The 19477-nt window shown below is 31.6% G+C and overlaps 1 protein-coding gene across 1 annotated transcript; it reads right to left on the bottom strand.

Moving 5' to 3' along the window:
- Positions 1-5333: 5333 nt before the first annotated feature.
- Positions 5334-18377, bottom strand: LOC108908669 (27 kDa hemolymph protein). The gene is made up of 5 exons (XM_018712783.2): positions 18009-18377; positions 12025-12224; positions 8870-9146; positions 8627-8780; positions 5334-5901 (listed from the first exon to the last, which is right to left on the bottom strand). The coding sequence occupies exons 1-5, from the start codon at positions 18049-18051 to the stop codon at positions 5667-5669; spliced, it is 909 nt and encodes a 302-aa protein (XP_018568299.1). The 5' UTR covers positions 18052-18377; the 3' UTR covers positions 5334-5666.
- Between the last annotated feature and the right edge of the window lie 1100 nt (positions 18378-19477).

Genomic DNA, 19477 nt, shown 5'->3' on the forward strand with positions numbered 1-19477 from the left:
GCAAATTTCTACGGCATTGATTTTTTTATTCTTAACGATTACATTGTATTTGCAACAAAGCATTCCTACACAAACGTTTTTAGTTAAACGAACAGTTTTAAAATCATTTTCAGCGTTATTTATTTTCGATAAAAAACATATAACTCGAAATTGCCATTATGCCATTAGATACGGATCAAATGGATTTATCGAATTTCCAAAATACTCAGTAACATCGACACCCTGTACTTATATCGAACCACAAACGTGTCTAAAAAAACATTATATAACTTTCAAATTAACTAGACTGAACTGACTGATAAAAAATAGGTAAGTAATCAGTAAAATTTGCCAACTTCAAAAATTAAATATGGCACCTGTAAGAGAAACAAAAGATACAGATCGCTTCTCCATCCTGGTACGCTCTACTGCTAAGATATGATTACTAGACATCGGAAACTTTGTGGTGACAATCAAATAAATAAAGAGTACTGATCTATATTATGCTAGTAAGCGGCAAAACGCGTTGTATTAACAGAAACAGGGTAAATCTGTGGTCAACGCTACTGGCGACCATAAAAACAGGTACCATACACTCGACCAAGCAAAGCGTCAAACTCACTCACACACCCACAAACGACAATGCACTGCACGGTCAACGTCCCTCAGCAAAAACCTGAATTGTTCGCCTGTACGCCAATCTGACAGGGCAGGCATTAGGGTGCCGCTAGATACGTATCGAATAAATTAATCGATGCGAAGCTTCTTATCGGAGGCAGACATGTACGTGTTATTGTGTATTGACCCAGATAGTGGGATTACTAAAATGTGAAGTAGTTGATACTTCGCCACCATTAGAAAAAATATGATATATTAAAAACTTCGACTATTTTAGACATGCACCAGTATGGTCATTTTCGTTTCTGAAATGGGTATGTGGTAACGGTATGTACCGATCGCCAGAGACGATTAACCGTGGAACACTTAGGACAACTGTTTTCTACAATCGCTTTCCTAAGTAAGAAATTATTATTTTGTTAACTTTTGCTGGTACTTATTATTACATACTATACCTATATATTTTATGGTAAGTTCCATATGAAGCGTTTAGTTTATTATGCAAATACATATGTATTCTTATAATGTAGAGTGCAGTTATAATAAGTCACTTTTTGTTTAAATAAAATTACATAAAAGAGAATGCGGCCTATAGTCAACCCTGTACCTACCACATTGCAACCGCACGAATATTTCGGACTCTAATGATAACATATTTGAATAACCCCCACCAAAATTTAAAAGATCCACCTCCTTTCGCTTTCATTAAAAAAAATAGTCATCAAATTTTGCATTGTTGGCCTAATTTGACCGATTTTGTATGTCTTAAGATAACCGAGATCCCAATGCGCGGCCTGATAAACAGACACCTTAGGCAGGTACACATTTTTGTTTTTAAATTAACAAAAATATTTTTAGATGTGTATTTTTCCATGGAAATTAATTTTTCAGTACAATTAAAATACTTATTATTATCTAATTTACGGTTAGGTAAGTATTGCGTGATCGTTCAATTATTTAAGGGTAAGGGATCAGTAGATCAACATTTCTATTCGTACAATATTCCAACCAATGAAATAACTGTTAGGGGATTGGATACAGATTAATTGATGGGTCTCGATAATGTCTATAATTACCAGGTACAAATTTTATAAAAAAAATAAAGTAACGTGAAGAGAAATGCTGTTTTTATACCCAGCTGTTTCATAAAGAAATAATGAGGTGAGAGAGGTAGATTTTTACCTATCCACTGTTGTATTATTATTTATCATAGCATAGACCAGATTTTAATAAAAATAAAAAAATAGTAAATAATATGTATGTTTTAAGGATTTCTTGTAACTTGTAAAGTTTAAAAAAATTAAACGTATATTTTTTGTGTGATTTCAAAGGTTAAAAATTTAAGACTTGCCAATTCCGGTGCCATAAAAATGCATTTAAAAAAAAGCTTTAAAAATTTAGGCAGGTTTAGTAAATAAACCTGTGTAATTTGACTTTATATTTTAAGTTTAGACTTCTGCTTTTNAAAATTAAACGTATATTTTTTGTGTGATTTCAAAGGTTAAAAATTTAAGACTTGCCAATTCCGGTGCCATAAAAATGCATTTAAAAAAAAGCTTTAAAAATTTAGGCAGATTTCGGGGGGACGACACTCAGCGCTCCTCTTTTGCCCTCAGAATAACTCAGTAACAACATTAAATAAAAACAAAATAATATAAATAATACACTAAAAGAAGAAATCGAACTAATACAATAATGTTAAAAGTAGTTTATAGTTTCATATCAAATATTATTACAAAAAATTAATGGAAATGTCACAAATACGCATACATTTATATACAATAATAAAACTAACATTATAAATACAAATATGTATATTAAAATTCAAAGAAATAAAAACCTTTAATTAGCTACTTTGGCCAATTTTCAACACCTTGAGATGGCCTTTTAAATTTTTAAATTGAAAAAGAAACTTAATAAATTTCTAGCAGTTGCTTTTATTTTAAAAAATATGTATGGAAATTTGACGCCACTGAATCTTTTGTTACCACTTTCAACTAATTTTATTCAAACTATTTTCAACATATTGCTTTCTATAACCTTCATTAACGTTACCAAACACTTCATTAAAACTAACATACCTAACATTTTTCTCTGAATATTGCGGTTATAAATAAAATGTAATTATGAAAAATCCTATAAATTAAATGACTTTAATAAAAATTAAAAAAAAAATAATTAATCGACAATAGTTTGATTTCGATTTATTTCGATAAAATGAAAGATATATTTTTTTATTGGAAAACCGTTACAAGTAGTGATCGAAGTGGCATAGAATTTCTGGGGTTTTCAGGGAGAGCTATTTTCTCCACCATTTAGTACAATGTTTATTCTGAATTCAGTAAATTTTTACCTTTAATTAGATAAATCATCAGATATATTGATTTTTTTAATTTCAGCACCCTGTATCTTGAAGAAAACGAGTTTTGGACTGTTTATATATACTTTTTCGGTCTAAAATCACTCGAGGAATCACCCCATAAATTCTCTACATAATTAACACTCTGTATATAAAAATCTATTCGAATTGTGCGTCCCAAAAAGTTTTTTAGAAAGATTCGCTGGCGCTATAAATTATACATCAATTCCATTTTAAATTTCAAAAAATTTATCGCTTTGATTTTGTTTGGTAGGCAACACATTATACAAAACGTATGTATTGTAGGTAGACTTGTTCTTCATGTCTTTTTAATTTGTATTTGAACACTTTTTCAAACATTTGAGCACTTTTATATTAATTCAATAATTTTAAATTAGAATTCACGACTTTTTTACACCAAAAATGCTATTACGATAAAATAAGTATTCATCTGCAGATGTCAATTTTTTTTTAAAGATTACAAAAATATATACTGGTTAGGTAAAAAAAATAATTTACGTCGATAATTTTAGTCATATTGTCAACACTTCTGACATTGTAGTTCGAAAATTTTTTCTAACAGTTTTGTATTTTAAATACAATTTATTTGTTCTATTAATTTTTATTAATCCCATTTGCAAGGTGGACACTTGAATACACAATCCGAAGTAAAATGTTGAAATAGTAAAATCTTTCTTAGTGGCTAGTTTTACATGTTGATCATTGTGACGGTAAAACAAGTATACGGGATATGTCTTTGAAAGATTACATTATTGTTCATGTTTCTGTATCTACATAACCTTCATATATGATTACAAGCCACGAGACCAGTAATTTGTTGGGAGCAGTAATTTCATTTGCCGCGTTGGCAATAAAATATTGATAAAAAATATAGATGTGCCATGGACATGTCAGCTGGACATGTCCATCGGATATGTCGTGAAAAGTGGACATGTCCTGAAGACACTTCAAGATTGAAAAGTTGTATGCATATGCGCGGAATTATTTGTTGCATTCATAATTCCCGCAAAAAATTTTTAAGGTTGGTACATGTAAAATTAAAGATATTTTCTTGTAATTTCGTTGGTAATTACTAATTGTTTAACTGAAACTGACATTTTAAAAATGTAACCTTTTGTATTTGTATTGCCATAGAAAATCTATATTTTCTATGTTGTATTGCCTTTTGTATTTCCATATTTTATTATTTTCGGCACAGTTAACGATTAGTAAATAGTAATCAGTTGACTAATTTAATATTTAATACACAAATACATAGTTTATAAATGAAATATGAAGCCAAAATCATCAGTTTATATAGTTATATTTTTCTGAATTAAGTAAAAATCATTATAAATGTAACTTCTGCTCAAAAACAATTTTTAAGAATTCCAGTAGGATGGAAAACCATTTAAATAAGGTGTCCGGGGAAAATTAGAAACGTTTATAAAAAAGTCTGAAGGTAGGTAATAAGTAAAATCATTGTATATTTACTTATACAATGGTAAAATATATCGACATATTCATTAGAATAAATAATGTAATATTTTGCTTTGTGTACCCTCAACCAATGACCTGTGGAAACATGACGTCACTCATAGGTGTCTTATTAGATTCAAGGTCAAAAGTACTTTTCCCGACAATTCCGTAACACTTTTCCGAGAAGTGCCCATCTCTAATAAAAAAAATGAATGGAACTGTAAGATGAACATTACATTAAAACACTACATAATTTTTCACCGGCTGGTAGGGTTACCAGATCTATTTCAAGTCTTTAGAAAATCTGGGAGTCAAAAATGAATTTCGGGGGTAAGCGTTAACCCGGAGAAATGACATGTTAACCCGAAGCCTGAAGATGTACCATCAAAACCCCAAGACTCTGGGTCAAACCCGGAGATCTGGCAAGCCTACCGGCTGGTGATCAGTGTCATTTTCCACATTTTATTAAACCAATTTGCAATCACCATATCTCAAACATAGATGCAACGGTTTGTCATTGTTCACTGTAAACGGATCGCTAAGATTTAGATTTTAAGTTGATACAACTGATCCTGTGCAATGTTGGTTGCATAAGCTCGACAGTCATGTGGCTTGTAATCATTCATATTTAGATGCATCATTTTTAATTTCTGTTTGAGATAATTATTAATTACTAGCTGTACTAGATATTGCAGTAAGTGTTGTTGATGAGAATCATCCATCCCTAATTTTAATTGCGAGGATTAGCCCAGAAGTTGCACTTGTGTGGAAGAGGGGGCGGCACACTAATATCCATTAGCCCGTATTTACACCCAGAAATAACTTACCTTAATAAGCCGGAATCTCAAAATGAAAATAAACGACGAAAAAAAAAGATAAAGTTGAAATAATACAACAGTTACTGATAAAAATATATATTCAGTTCCATACCATTACAAAGTTTTTATGAAAATATCACAATATGTACATATGTATGACAGTAAAACTGCAAATACATTAAAATAAACAGAAATAATATAAAACCCTGAACAACTTTTTTTTTAACACAATTATTATAAAAAACATCTATATTCTAAGTGGTGTAAGATAAAAATAACGAATAAACTCTGGACTTGCAAACAACTTCTCGAACGAACCATAAACTAGATTATAAATTAACGCCGGTAGAATACTTTTTAACCAAACCTTGAGAGCATCGAATCGTTAGAAGATACGTCGCTGTTCACCGCAACTAAAACATTTTTAAACTCAACAGGACTACAACCGTGAACAGACTGCTAGCAGAGAACGACTTCGCCGCCCAAGACGGCTCAGATTGGACGGGTGATGCGCCTCTTACTTCCGTAGTACCGCAAGGCATGTGCTTCTTCAGAAACTTGAAGAACGCGTCGACTATGTTGGCCGGCGTGGTGTTCTTACACTTTTCTAGTTCCTTGTTGACGCATGCCCGGATGTTATCAAAATCTCTAAAAATAAAATTCCAAAGTTAAAGTCAAATTAATACAGCACTTTCATAAATGAATACAAGTCACGTGACCAGTAATTTTATTTAGAACAGTTTGTCATTGTTCATTGTAAACAAGTCATTAATTTTGATTATACCAAGATTTAGGGATTTTTAGCTGACAGTTCCAGCCCTGCAATGTTGATTGCCTAAGATATACCGTCACGCGGCTTGTAAACATTAATGAACGATCTGTATATGCAGTTAGTGGCATGGTGAGACTGCTTGTCAAATTGGAACTTAAGAATGTTGATGTTTCGTTTCTTTATCGAGACATCTTCAGGATTAAATAAAAATAAAAAAAGGTACAAATGCAATGCAGAAAATCCAAAAACTTTAAAAAAAAATACTGATATTAAAGACTTACAATTAAATAATTAAAACAAAAAAAAAAGAGCAAGTTGATACAAAAATCGAGAACGATTAAAATGAAATAAACATTTTTTTTTAATTTAGTATGAAAATTTGTGATTTTTTTTTTTTTTTCTTTTTAAATGATACGAGGGTGGTCTGAAAAGTTTCGGACCTCAACATGAAGATGGCAGCACGTAAATAAAAGCTAGTGAATTTTGTTGTTCATCTGTTGACAGTTACTCACCAAAGTTTCAGCCATTTTGGGCACGCAGTTGTTATGTAACAGTCGTTTGAGTGAATTAATGTGAGTGTTTTTATGACAATGGACAAAATCGAGTATCGAGCTGTCATTAAATATTTGTTTTTGAAAGGCAGTACGCCTACTCAAATCAAAGATGAGTTGGATTCTGTGTATGGGGACTCTGCACCATCATTTACCACAGTGAAATTTTGGGCAGCTGAATTTAAACGTGGCCGTAAGAGCTTGGGAGACGAACGTTCAGGACGTCCAAAAACTGCAACTACCGACAAAAACATCGCCAAAATTCACCAAATGGTGCTAGACGACCGCCGAATTAAAGTGAGAGAGACAGCAGAGGTTATGAACATGTCAAAAGAACGTGTTTGTCACATATTAAATCAACATTTAAACATGAGAAAATTGTCCGCACGTTGGGTGCCGCGATTGCTCACGTTAGACCAAAAACGTGTTCGAATGAACATTTCCAACGCTCCGTTGGCGCAGTTTGGATACATCATTATACACCCGAAACGAAAACGAAAATACAGTCCAAACAGTGGACTGCAAAGGAGGAACCGAAAAAAAACGAGAAAAAAAAGCAAAAATTGTTTTTTCGGCTGGGAAAGTGATGGCGACTGTTTTTTGGGATAGTCATGGAGTTATTTTAATCGATTATCTTCAAAAAGGAAAAACTATTACAGGAGCATACTACGCATCATTACTTGACAAGCTGAAGGCAGAACTTGCGGAAAAACGGCCACATTTGCAGAAAAAGAAAATCCTGTTTCACCAAGACAACGCACCGTCTCGAATTACGGTTTGAACTGCTTGACCATCCGCCTTACTCACCAGATCTAGCCCCAAGCGACTTATTTTTCTTCCCTCATCTAAAAATTGCGCTCGGAGAACAGAGATTTTCGTCAAATGAAGAGGCAATCACCTTCGTGAACAATTATTTTGCAGAGAAAAACGCCGAGTACTATTTGGACGGGTTACAGAGATAGGAGCATCGCTGGGAGAAGTATGTAGAGTTACAAGGAGACTATGTTGAAAAATAAAAAAAAAAATTTCTGAAAAAATGTCTTGTATCTTTGTTAGGTCGGAAACTTTTCAGATCACCCTCGTATCTAATGCAAAATTGTGGGGAAAGTCAAGTAAAATTCTATTTCATTTTGATAATGATTACATTTATATAATGTTTAGAGTCCGTTCTCTGTACACTCCTCGGGTATCGCTGTCGGGTCAGGTGTACGGGCTTTACAGCTGGATGCGGAGACTATCGCTATCCCACTACGATAATTTTATGGTGGACTTATTTAGAATATTGAAGGTTGCTTGCGGTATACAGCAAAATAAAACAATTATCTCTCTCTCAACAGTAAAAATAAAAGTATTTTTATAGAAAACAAAGTTAGTGAATAAGAAGTGTTGTCAGGGCGAGCGTTTGCTGGAGAATCTTGGTATGGAGTCGCACGCATGTATATGTATCTGGTCCTGGCGCCAATCTGCCGTGGACCTTTCCTGGAACCCTGGTGTGTCCCACGTCTGCTCTTTGCCCTTGCAACTATTAGATCAGTCCGGCATGAGGCTGGCGCTCGTGATGTAATACTTGAAATGGGTCACTTGCGGACGTGTACCCACAATATTTAGATTAATTTAAGCGGATGCGTAGCGGACTCCGAATACTGAAATCCGATTTTACAATCGTAGTTGCGATAATGTTTACAATAGTTTTTTAGTAGTTAGTAAAAAAAAATGACGACACCGGTCACATTGGGCGAGGTCAGGTTTTACAGTGGACCAGTTTAATTTTAAATAATTTTCAAACTACCCTTTTCGATTTTTTCTTTACAAAATTGTATTTGTAAGTCTTCTGAATATCCAAAATTTTTTTTTTTGGATAAGTTCTGTATAACTCGGAAACTTTTATAAGAAAATGTTGCAACTATTCAATAACTTCTATTGTTTCATAAGTTTACTCCCTTCCATCTTTTACAATTCATTTCCCAAGTGGCTTTTTAAACGTTCTTAAATTCATTATTGACCAGAAAAATTAAGAAACGATCTTATAACTATATGCAGCAGTACTTACTCGCAATCTCTGCGCGAAAACAAGAATGTTGGCAGGGAGGCAACTGAAAAATCCTCAGGGTCGGGAATTTTCTCGCCTACTGTCTCATTGATACATTTCTGTATGCCATCCTTCTGCTCGTTTACGCATTCCATGCCACCCTCTGCCACAAACACTAAAAATTTTAAATGTTACATAATCCACATAAACTTTATCGTACACCTGGAAAAGAGCAAACGTTAATATTAACAACAGAGAACTTACTGGCTAGACGATCTCCATCCTTGAAGCACATGAATTCTTGTAATTCGGAGACGATCTGCAAACTTTTATTGAAGGCGACCTCTTCTTTGTCGTCCATGCATGACCGTGCAGTCAGAGTAACGTTATCCAGACAAGCGTAGATCGAGGGCCACTTATTGCAGTATTTTCCGAAAACTTCATCCATAGAGCCAGTTTTTTTGGCTTCATTCAGTTCTTCTTCAATCACCGTGTGGTTTATATGGCTTTCTAAACAGGCCTTAACCGTTTCTTGTTGATCCTGTAACACAACAGTCGACGTTATCTTCTCAAATTAAAAAAAATATATATTTAAAACTACGTATTGGATATATACGATTGTTCGCCTGATCTATTATTCTTTTAAATTTCAGAAACTAGTGAAATAATACGTAATGACAACACAATTCGCTTATAACTTAGTAAATTTTAACAGGAAGTAGAAAATTGCTCAAGAAACAAAAGTTACATAGTGCCGATGTGTGCTTTCACCAAATCAATAGAGGGGTGAATTCTAAGCAAAAAATGCTCTGACGTTTTTTCCAAAAATTAATATTTTTCGAGTTATTTGCGATTGAAAATGTTTATTTTTTATCTAAAAAGTGCATGTTTTTCAACAATTTTTGATAAATAACTCGAAAACCTTGCGTTTTATCGAAAAACCCATATGGAGAAAAAATAAAGCTTTTGAAATAACGAATGAATTCATTTTTTGTTGATTACCGTAGATGTAATAAAAATCGAGTTATCACTCTCTAAAGGTGATTGTTTATTTTTCGGAAAGTAAAATCGAACCTTTTACCGTAAAATAATGGCGAAAGCACCAATTTTTTGCAGAAAATGAATATAACCTTTTTTAAAGTGCTTGGAAAGACCTTTAAAATTTCGTAGCTGAAAAACTCGCGGAGTTATGTTAAAAATAAAATAGTCATCTCATTTTTTCAGAGAAAAAATCAACAATAAAATCTATGGCTGAACCATAAAAATAGAAACTAAGCGTTATCCATGTACAGTTGACTTTTTTTAGATACTAATAATAGGCTTTGCAAGTTTGACCAGTATAGAATAGGAAGAAATTTTTTTTTTAATTTTTAAAAAAATTTCCTTTTTGTCGAAATAACTCAAAACTAAACAAAATATGTGAAAAGTGCAAGAGTTCAAAATTAAAGGTCTCTTTTTTATAATATTTTTACTCTCAATTTTTCTGTAGAGCAAAAATTAACTGAGATATCGTTTTTTAGTTTGCATTTGTGTGTAAGGACCACCTTCTTTGAGTCCTTAAAACCTAAAAATCTCGAAAACTAAGAGTTCAAGACCCTTCAACTATAAAGATTGATTTGTAGCTCTTACAATTCCCTGCAAATTGCTTTTTGGGGCGATGAAAAATATTAAAAATCAAAAAGTTATCGTGAAAAAACGAATTGTATTATTCAGTGAAAATTGTCGGATCGTGTAAATGGCTTAATATCCGATAGTTTCCGAGGCGTAATACACGCACAAACACACATACACACATGTCCAAACAGAGGAAGTCGACAGTGATGATATGTAAATTTTTAATAATAAAGTATAACTGTATTTTTAATAATAAAGTATAACTGTATAATACACAAATAATTATTATTTTCCCTTTCACTAATTACATAATTTAAATTTCGAGTTTTAAGTAATCTCGTTGAATTTAGTAATGTATCGTTGAGTGTTTTGAAGCAGGTAAAAATTCAGCAATTCCTCATTAAGGGTTGCTTTTAAGGGTTGAAGGGTTGCAATGAATTATCAGTAATATTATAAACAGTGATGAGTCTTTCATTCATTAGAAATACTATGAAGATGTGAAAGAAATGTTTTGTTTTATTTTCTGCGATAAGGGTGGTTTAAGGGTTGAAACGTTGCAATAAATCATGTCTTATTTCATAAACAGTAAAAAATATTCAATTCTTCATTATTTCTTCATCAAAACATTTCAGAGCCGCGAAAACTAATTTTTGTTTTTTTCCTCATATAGGGTGGATTTTAACATTTTTAACGGTTGAAATGTTGCTACAAATCAAAAATTATTATTCAAAACATAAAAGAATGCTTATTCTATTGACATAACACTTAAATCTACGGTTTTTACGTTTTTTGCAAGAGGGGGGTAGTTTTCACCCCCTAAAAACAATAAGCACACATTATGGATATATAACTTTTGTAAAGGAGGGTGAAATGAGCTTACTCACCAATTTTCATGAAAATCAGTGTGTGTGTCAAGAATTCGGACGTAATACCCTATTTTTATTGTTGTATACCGGACTATTAGGGCACACTCTTTTCAACCATGTCTCATTTAGTCTCCCTTAATTTTCATAATAAATTGTGCATCCCAGAATTTGTGAATAAAAAAGTAAAGTGTATCAAGAGTAGCGACTATAAATAAGATAAGAGTGCGCTATTAATTTTTATCAAAGTAAATTTGTATGAATAAAGTCGAATAATTTTTAGTAATAATCAACATTTTTGTATATTAAGGTATACACTATTTTTTTATAATTTGTTATTTTAAAAAACGTCGAATAATGTACATGTTGCAGCTAAGGTTACCAGATCTATTTTATGACCGGAATCTGGAAATATCCATCTTCGTAATGGATTTCGAGGGGGGGCAACCCTACGCATAAGCCATGCCTACCCGAAGAATGTTAAAATTTACATTTTTTATATCTACATGTATCATAAACTCTGTCATCCAGAATAAAGTTATTTTCACTCCCAGATAACAAAACAATATTCATATTGTTGTCTGTTACCTAAAATGGCATCGTCATCATTATGACAAATATTTCAGTTATCATTTATGTCAATAGTATTAATTCTTTTTAAGACTGCTACACCAATTTATTGGATAAATAAGAAATATAAGATCATTTAATTTTTAATAGTGCTTTTATGTACTTCCATTTCTGGATTGTGGAAATATTGTTTATTTTCCCTGTTTGGACAGTTAATCCTGTATTATTTGCTACTCTGTCTTTTAAAAATGGGCACTGAGTTGATGCCCGATTTGAAAAAAAATTATTTCAATTATTGCACGAAAATGACACTGTTGGCAACTGTAAGATTACTACCTTCTTAACATTAAACATTACTACAGACAGACTCACCTTCAATGCATCCACAGCACCCTCAGCGCCATTCTTCTTGCATTTTTCTCTAAGTACTTTTTCAACGTCTTCTTCACTAGGCAATTTGGACATATTAAATTTACTTGTGTCCAGGTCGTTAATTCCTGGTATACTGTCTTCCAACTTCTTTTTCACATCGTCTACGTCGATATCGTTTACACTTTGACTAGTAATGTATCCTAAAAATAAAAAAGTTTACAAAGTTGTAACCGCAAAATGAAATTGCGAGATGTGAATTTGCTGTACGTCCCGAAAAATTTCAAATTTGGTATATTTGAATGATTTTTTAGTAACAAATTGATACAATAATATAAAGCTAAAATTGAAGGCATTTTATTTTACATTTCAAATTTGACGTACTTTGTTGTGTTGGCAACGGGGTTGGCAGCAATGTTAGTGACTAGTTTACTCACAATCAGTTTTAGGAGGAACGTTGAAATTTAAGAAGAGGACGAAGAAAGATTAAGATACGTATACATAAACAGGATGGAATAAAATAGGTATAAAGACAATGATAACAATAATGATTAACAAATATCTATAAGATCAAACTACGAAACTACAATACGCTTAAATTTATTTGTCGGTACAATTATTAATTTTTATCAAAATATACACTGGGTACATGTAAATGCATATGATGTAACTACAAACAAAGTAGTATTGTCCTTAACCACATGATTTAGGGATAATTAAATAGGTTTATTTAGGTACTTATACAGATAAAATATCACAATGCAATTTGTTTAATAAGATGTATTTTATAACTGTGTAGATAAGAGACCATTTTGCAATACAGTTTTAAAAATCTCCTTATTCACAATGTAAATCAATATACATACATAGATACCTATTTACATTGCATACCTTGTCGAAAAATGCTCATTTTGGAATGTAATAATCTCGGAAACAATCGTTGGTATTTGAAGTACCTATAATGAGATTCCAAATAGAATAGTTAGGGTATTACGAAGCTTTACATCTAAATTCTGTGTTTAAATTTCCCCTCCCCGTTTAGAGTTGATTAGTTAATTAAATTATTGAAGGAATATTCAATAGATATTTCCTACATTTGTACCAAATGTATAGCAGTTCTTCACATTAAATCCTACCACCTCTACTTTTTTTATTTTATTCATGACCATGGAAATCAATTTTCTTGAAATTTCAACTCAATTCAATTTTATGTTTCAAAGATATAAACCAAACTCAATTTTTTTATTAATTAATATACTCTTCATTATGTTTGTACAGGGTGTCTCATAATTAGCTGCCAACCCTGAACAGGCCGATTCTATGATCAAAACTAAGTAAAAAAGTTCATATGAACATGGGTCCGGAAATGCTTCCTAAGGGCACAGGGACCCATTGAAGAGGGAGGAATGGAAATCATTTTTTTGCAATATCTCTCAATCGTGTTGTGATAAATGAATGAAATTTGGTATACACAGCTAAATTTAGATGAGAAATTTTAACAAATTGGACAGCAAATTCCGTTTTCCCGAACTGTTTTACATTAAAAAGGTACTCTTGTTTCAAATCGTTATCTTTAACGGTTTCTGAGAAAATCGCTCTTGAATTAATCCCACTTTGGTCAATTTCATAGTAATTTAAACAAAAAATTTTTTTTTGTTTAAATTACTATGAAATTGACCAAAGTGGGATTAATTCAAGAGCGATTTTCTCAGAAACCGTTAAAGATAACGATTTGAAACAAGAGTACCTTTTTAACGTAAAACAGTTCGGGAAAACGGAATTTCCTGTCCAATTTGTTAAAAAGTCAAAGATGAAAAAGTTACACACGCAAAGTACCAAGGGCCCCCCCGTACCCACCCCAATGGACCTTGTGGAAATAAATGGATTAGTCCATCAAATTGCTCATCAAAATTTAGCTGTGTATACCAAATTTCATTCATTTATCACAACGCGATTGAGAGATATTGCAAAAAAAATATTTCCATTCCTCCCTCTTCAATGGGTCCCTGTGCCCTTAGGAAGCATTTCCGGACCCATGTTCATATGAACTTTTTTACTTAGTTTTGATCATAGAATCGGCCTGTTCAGGGTTGGCAGCTAATTATGAGACACCCTGTATGTGTCAATCAAGTCATTAACCACAAATTCTTTGTATAAAATAGACTTTCCTTACCCTTACGCCCCTTCTCATTCTGGGGCTTCTTTTTCAATATACAGAGTATTAAAATTACATTTAGATCATATTTTTTGGATGAAAATAAGCTTATGCTATTTTTCCTTTAGATTGTTCTTTTTCAAGATGCAAAGTAATAAAATTACAATTAAAAACACAATTTTTATAATGTGTTATTTTTTGAGATATTAAGTAGAAATTTTGCAATTGTTGGATATTTTGTGCTGTACTGACTTTTATACTGTTATGACTTTCTTCAATAGATATTTTGAAAGCGTGCTCTGCAAAAATTTTAAATGACAGATAAAACAAGCTAAAAACCTTTTTACAATTATTATTACAATAGTAATATCATCTAATTCAGAACAAAAAATGACTAGATTTTGTCATAAAAACAGCAGCGACGTATTTAAAAAAATTAACCTGATGAAAGTGGCAATGTAAATATGCAATTTATTTTAAAATTCGTTTTTAAATAAAGCCAGAAAAAAATAAAACAATTTTGCAAAATTTTGTTTTTCCGGATATCTCCAGAACTACCCGGAATTTTAAAACATTCTAAACAGCATATTGTTAGGTATAAACAAACACAACTTTTTTCTAATTTGAGCCACCCCGTATCTCGTACTGTTTCCAGATCCTAATGCTATCCCATCCTTTCATCCTTATCTTGGACAGACTGTATGTCGACGCATCTTTTATAAAAAATTGGTAAAAAAATAGAAACATGAACGGAGGAAATACCGCCATGTTTAATTTTCGTCAGTTCCTGTATATTTTCATTTGTTTGTACACTTCTCGTATAAATTTTCAAATATTAACTTTTTATGTTTGTCTTATTGTCTTTTGAGCTATAAACAAAAAATTAAAGTTGAGAGGTCGACAGGTACTACCTACGACCCCTTTTTCTGCTTTTTGCTCAAAGATATATTGAAGATGTGTCAGCATAACAAGGTAAAAGTCAGTTAAAAATTTCAAGTAAATATTTAAAAAAATAAAAGTTATAAAACATTTTTTTCTGATACCTACTAATGTTTAATTGACTAACAGTACATTGAAAAAAAAAGTACCTAAATGAAGAATGACGTAAGAAAAGCCCCTTTATTTTCATCCAAAGTGGTTAACGGCTTGACTCGCTTTTTTATAACACCATGTACATACATTCCAACAAAGCGCTATCTTAAAATTGCAGTGTTTGATAGATCTTATTTCTGAGAGACGAGACAAATTGACAAATAGTACAAGTAATACAAAGCATAATTTGATAGATACATATTTGGTGTATTAAATTTTACAAATGTATATGTACCTACGTACTTTTTACTTGCTTTAACTTAAAATTTAGTTAAACGTTTTGATGCTGATAACAGGAAATCACGTTAGTAGAAAACTATTTAACAGTACAAAGTTCAGTGACATTTTAGAGATAACTTCAAACATTAATTTTAACCCTTTCCTCCTGAAATCTACTAGGTTTTTTCGTATATTATCTGTTTTTTTTTAAATTGTAATTTTGGTAAAACTGGCATTCACTGCATAAACAAAATATTGCATATGTTTACATATACAATTTTATATATCAAATATCAAATTCCCTTTCCTTTAGCTTTAAAAATTCCTTTTCGTATACATATTTATGACTGATCATAGAAAATTTGTAAAATTAATCAACAATAATTGGGTCATCGCATAAATACAAGTATTTCTTCATATATGAACTTTGTACGGACAAATCTCAAGGGATAACATTGTAAAACACTCAACCAAACAATAGAATTGAATCAATATGTTAGTGGACATCAGAGTACAAACTTTTATAAATTAAGTATTTGTTACTAAATAAATATTTGAATGGTAATCCAAAGATAAAAAAATATGATATCTCAATATCGAAACTAGTAAAGTTTAAGCTATTTAAACAATATATATTATTTTTATTCATGACGAAATATGTAATAACTTATATGATTATCTGCAATAAAGTTTTGACATTATTATTATTAAACAAATAACTAGGTAAGTACCTACTTAATCTTTTGTCAAAACGGGTATAGTATTCCTTACAGGAATATAGGTAATACATTTTTAAATTTCTGGTAGTTTTGTTATTAATTACATTTTAACAGAATCTTTCATTACATAACAGAAATAAATGATAAATTTTGAATTTATGCGATTTATCAAAATATATTTGAATTGGATTTAACTAAATATCCTAGCATCAGCCAATCAAATGTATCATACCTTAGCAACCTCGTTAGCAACCAAATTAGATTTAGTTAAATCGTAGTCAACCTTTAATTGCGCCAGAAGGGCCCTAGCCGGAGGGGCCCAGCCAGGACAAAAGGAGGTCCCACAAAGCGCCTACACCGGCCGCAATTGCGGTCGGGGTAGACGACGGGCCCACCTACGAAGGCTGTCCAGGCCTACACGAGATGAGGCAGGATAAAGAGGGATAATCCCCCTCGATCCCAAATCATTGAGGCCCATTTCTAGCCATGGAATAATGGCGAACCTTTAATTGATAAACCGACCGTTATTCACGCTAAATATGCCGAGTGTATAAAAACAGAAAATAAAATACCTATTTAGGTAGGTATTACCAAATTTACGTGATGGATTTGAAAATCAAAGTGACTTTTTATAACCGTTATTTTGATACGTAAAACAAGGGCCTAAACAATTCATTTTATTTAAAAAAGTACATTATAATCATTTTAAATATTCAGATATTTATTTGAGTTTTCTCTATACGAAACATTTGAGGCGAGACTTATTTGTTCCACCTTGTTACTATGTCATTGTTTTATTGTTTCATCTTCTGTGCTATAGGAGCAATGAACATAACGTTTCATGGTTGTTTAGGTTGTTGTTGTTGATCTCTCTCTTCTCCCCTACACTCGTATCATCAAAGATAAAGGAATTTGAAATGAACATTGGTTTTTTACATTATCGGCAAATGGAACCGCACACCATTATTAGCTCGCATCTTTCAAAAACTTTAGAAGTTCAATTTTTGTATACCTACCTCAGAAAGTATTTGTTATCCTGTACCTAACTAGGTAGATATTATGTTTACTCATGAGTAACTCAACTATTTATTTACTCATATGAGTTTACTTATTGTCTCTAAATTGACGCAACAAACAAAAATACTTGTTTGTGTAGAGACAGACACATACCTGGGGCCTATTTTTTGAAAGTACTTTTCAACTTTTCACTTTTCATTTTACAAATGTAGAAAAGCGAATAGTAATTCTGTTTTATACAAAAATGTACTTGTAGGTACTTTACATAAATAATGTTATGGGTTTTAAGTTTTAAGAAGCTTCTATTCATTTTCACTGTGCAGATTATTATACTAACTGTTTCGTGAATATTAATTTTCAAAACAGAAAAAAGCCAGAAAAGTGAAAAGTAAGTAATGAAAAGTTGAAAAGTACATACAAAAAACAGGCTCGTAGTCATTTTATTTTATCTTTATTTAAAACGTTACAAATCTCTGAAAACCAGTTTTAGTTGCAACTCGTACAAACTTAAACCTTGAAGTTGATACCAAAGTACAAAAAAAACAGTAACTTACCGAAGACATATTATTAGTGTTAGTTTATAAAACTATTTTTTTTAAATTAATTTTTAAATATTTGTGCCATCTAATACAAAAAGTATAAAGTAACTATAACTATAGGGAACTATGGTTAAATGCCGTTAATCTATAACTGAGTAGTATCAAATTAAAATTGATATTAAAGGGTCAAAGTTTAAAATCCGATACCTAATAACTATTTATTAATATAACTGTTAGACTACTTACCAAAATACGCAACGACGAAAATAATTTGGTAGAAAACTTTCATTTTTTATATATTTTCTACTGGCACACTGAGAGGTTAGGATTTTATTTATTATGGATGTCTACACTCTCTAACATTACACCTAACACCAACACCTGGCGCAGTGAACTTTACTCTTTACTTTTACAACACGAGTACAGCTAATAAGAGTACAGCCACAGTCACAGTCTGTTCTGGTCTGTTGCTAAAACTTAGCGTAGCCAATAGCCAGTAAAGATATCGTCTCTCGTCAACTCGTCAAAAAAAGAGGCAAGTCAGACATAAACAACAGTGTGCGCTTTGAAACTGACTTTCTGTTATATGTTTTGTGCTTTCTGTCCCATTTGCCTGCAGTATAAACTACGATACGATACGATAGTAACGCCGTTGAGTTTGAGTCACATTCACAGATAAGATATTTTATTAATCATCTTTTCATGGGAACGTCGATGTGTAATAAACGTTTATCCGTTTTGTATTCTGGTAGCCTTCCAAAATTCCTATATAACATATATCTGCTGGTATCTGATATCTGTCTTGTCAATAAACTTCCATTAATCAATAATTATAATTAATTGTTACTTCACAAGTGCAAAGGTTAATGGTTAATGTAACGAACAAGAAGCAAAAGCAGTTAAAAGATATACCTAATAGAATTCGTTTCAACTGGTTATTGATTTTATAATTACATTTTAAAGTGTACTTATAAGAATTTGTTTTAATTATTTATTTCAGAATAAAATTACCTATGTAATCATCCCATAATTTTATTCTAGTTTCTAACGCAAATTGTTATAATAACATTAATAACAACAGGACTAACGTAGACTATTGATTTATTGATTATTTCACCAGTGAAGTGTCGGAATTTTGAAAATTTGACATGCAAAATGGGAACTTTATTATTTAGAAATTAGAAAAAAACGTATTTTAATTAACACTTAAACTAAATGGATCTCACTTATGGCGTGTTTACACGGGAACAGTCAACTAAATTTTAAGTCACTTGAACCCATTTGAACAGCGCATTAGTTGTTTAAAATTTTGGCAGATTTGGTTTTTGATTGTAATTAGAAATATATAATTTTTACATTTTGACATCAACAGTTTTTTAACTATGCCCCTGCTATCTTTAATAAAATGCGAATTTTCTACGCCAATGATTTTTAGGAACTTTTGTTATTGTACTTAATTTCAAATATCAAATTAATAAAATCAGATTAAAATGGTATTTTTTTAATTACCTACCTATATTAGGTGATACAACCAAAGAGGTTGGAAAAGGAATTTCACTCGATTATTATATTTATGTGCGATTATTGGGCTTAGACTATGCGTCGATGATATGCTAGTAGGCCAGTGGAATTATGACCCAAAAGCAAAAAGGAATTGGGAATTGGTTTACCATACCACTATATAGGCACTATGTACATATATATTCAGTGTCTTG

This window comes from Anoplophora glabripennis, unplaced genomic scaffold (genome assembly GCF_000390285.2).
Source record: "Anoplophora glabripennis isolate ALB-LARVAE unplaced genomic scaffold, Agla_2.0 scaffold29, whole genome shotgun sequence".
Classification (NCBI taxonomy): Eukaryota; Metazoa; Arthropoda; class Insecta; order Coleoptera; family Cerambycidae; genus Anoplophora; species Anoplophora glabripennis.

What these genes read in the sequence shown, in the direction of transcription:
- LOC108908669 (XM_018712783.2), bottom strand. Translation starts at nt 18,051, where the DNA reads ATGAAAGTTTTCTACCAAATTATTTTCGTCGTTGCGTATTTTG. An exon ending in GGATGGAGATCGTCTAGCCA is followed by an intron (nt 8,781 to 8,869) that starts GTAAGTTCTCTG and finishes TAAAATTTTTAG; the next exon opens with TGTTTGTGGCAGAGGGTGGC. An exon ending in TTTTCGCGCAGAGATTGCGA is followed by an intron (nt 5,902 to 8,626) that starts GTAAGTACTGCT and finishes TTTTATTTTTAG; the next exon opens with AGATTTTGATAACATCCGGG.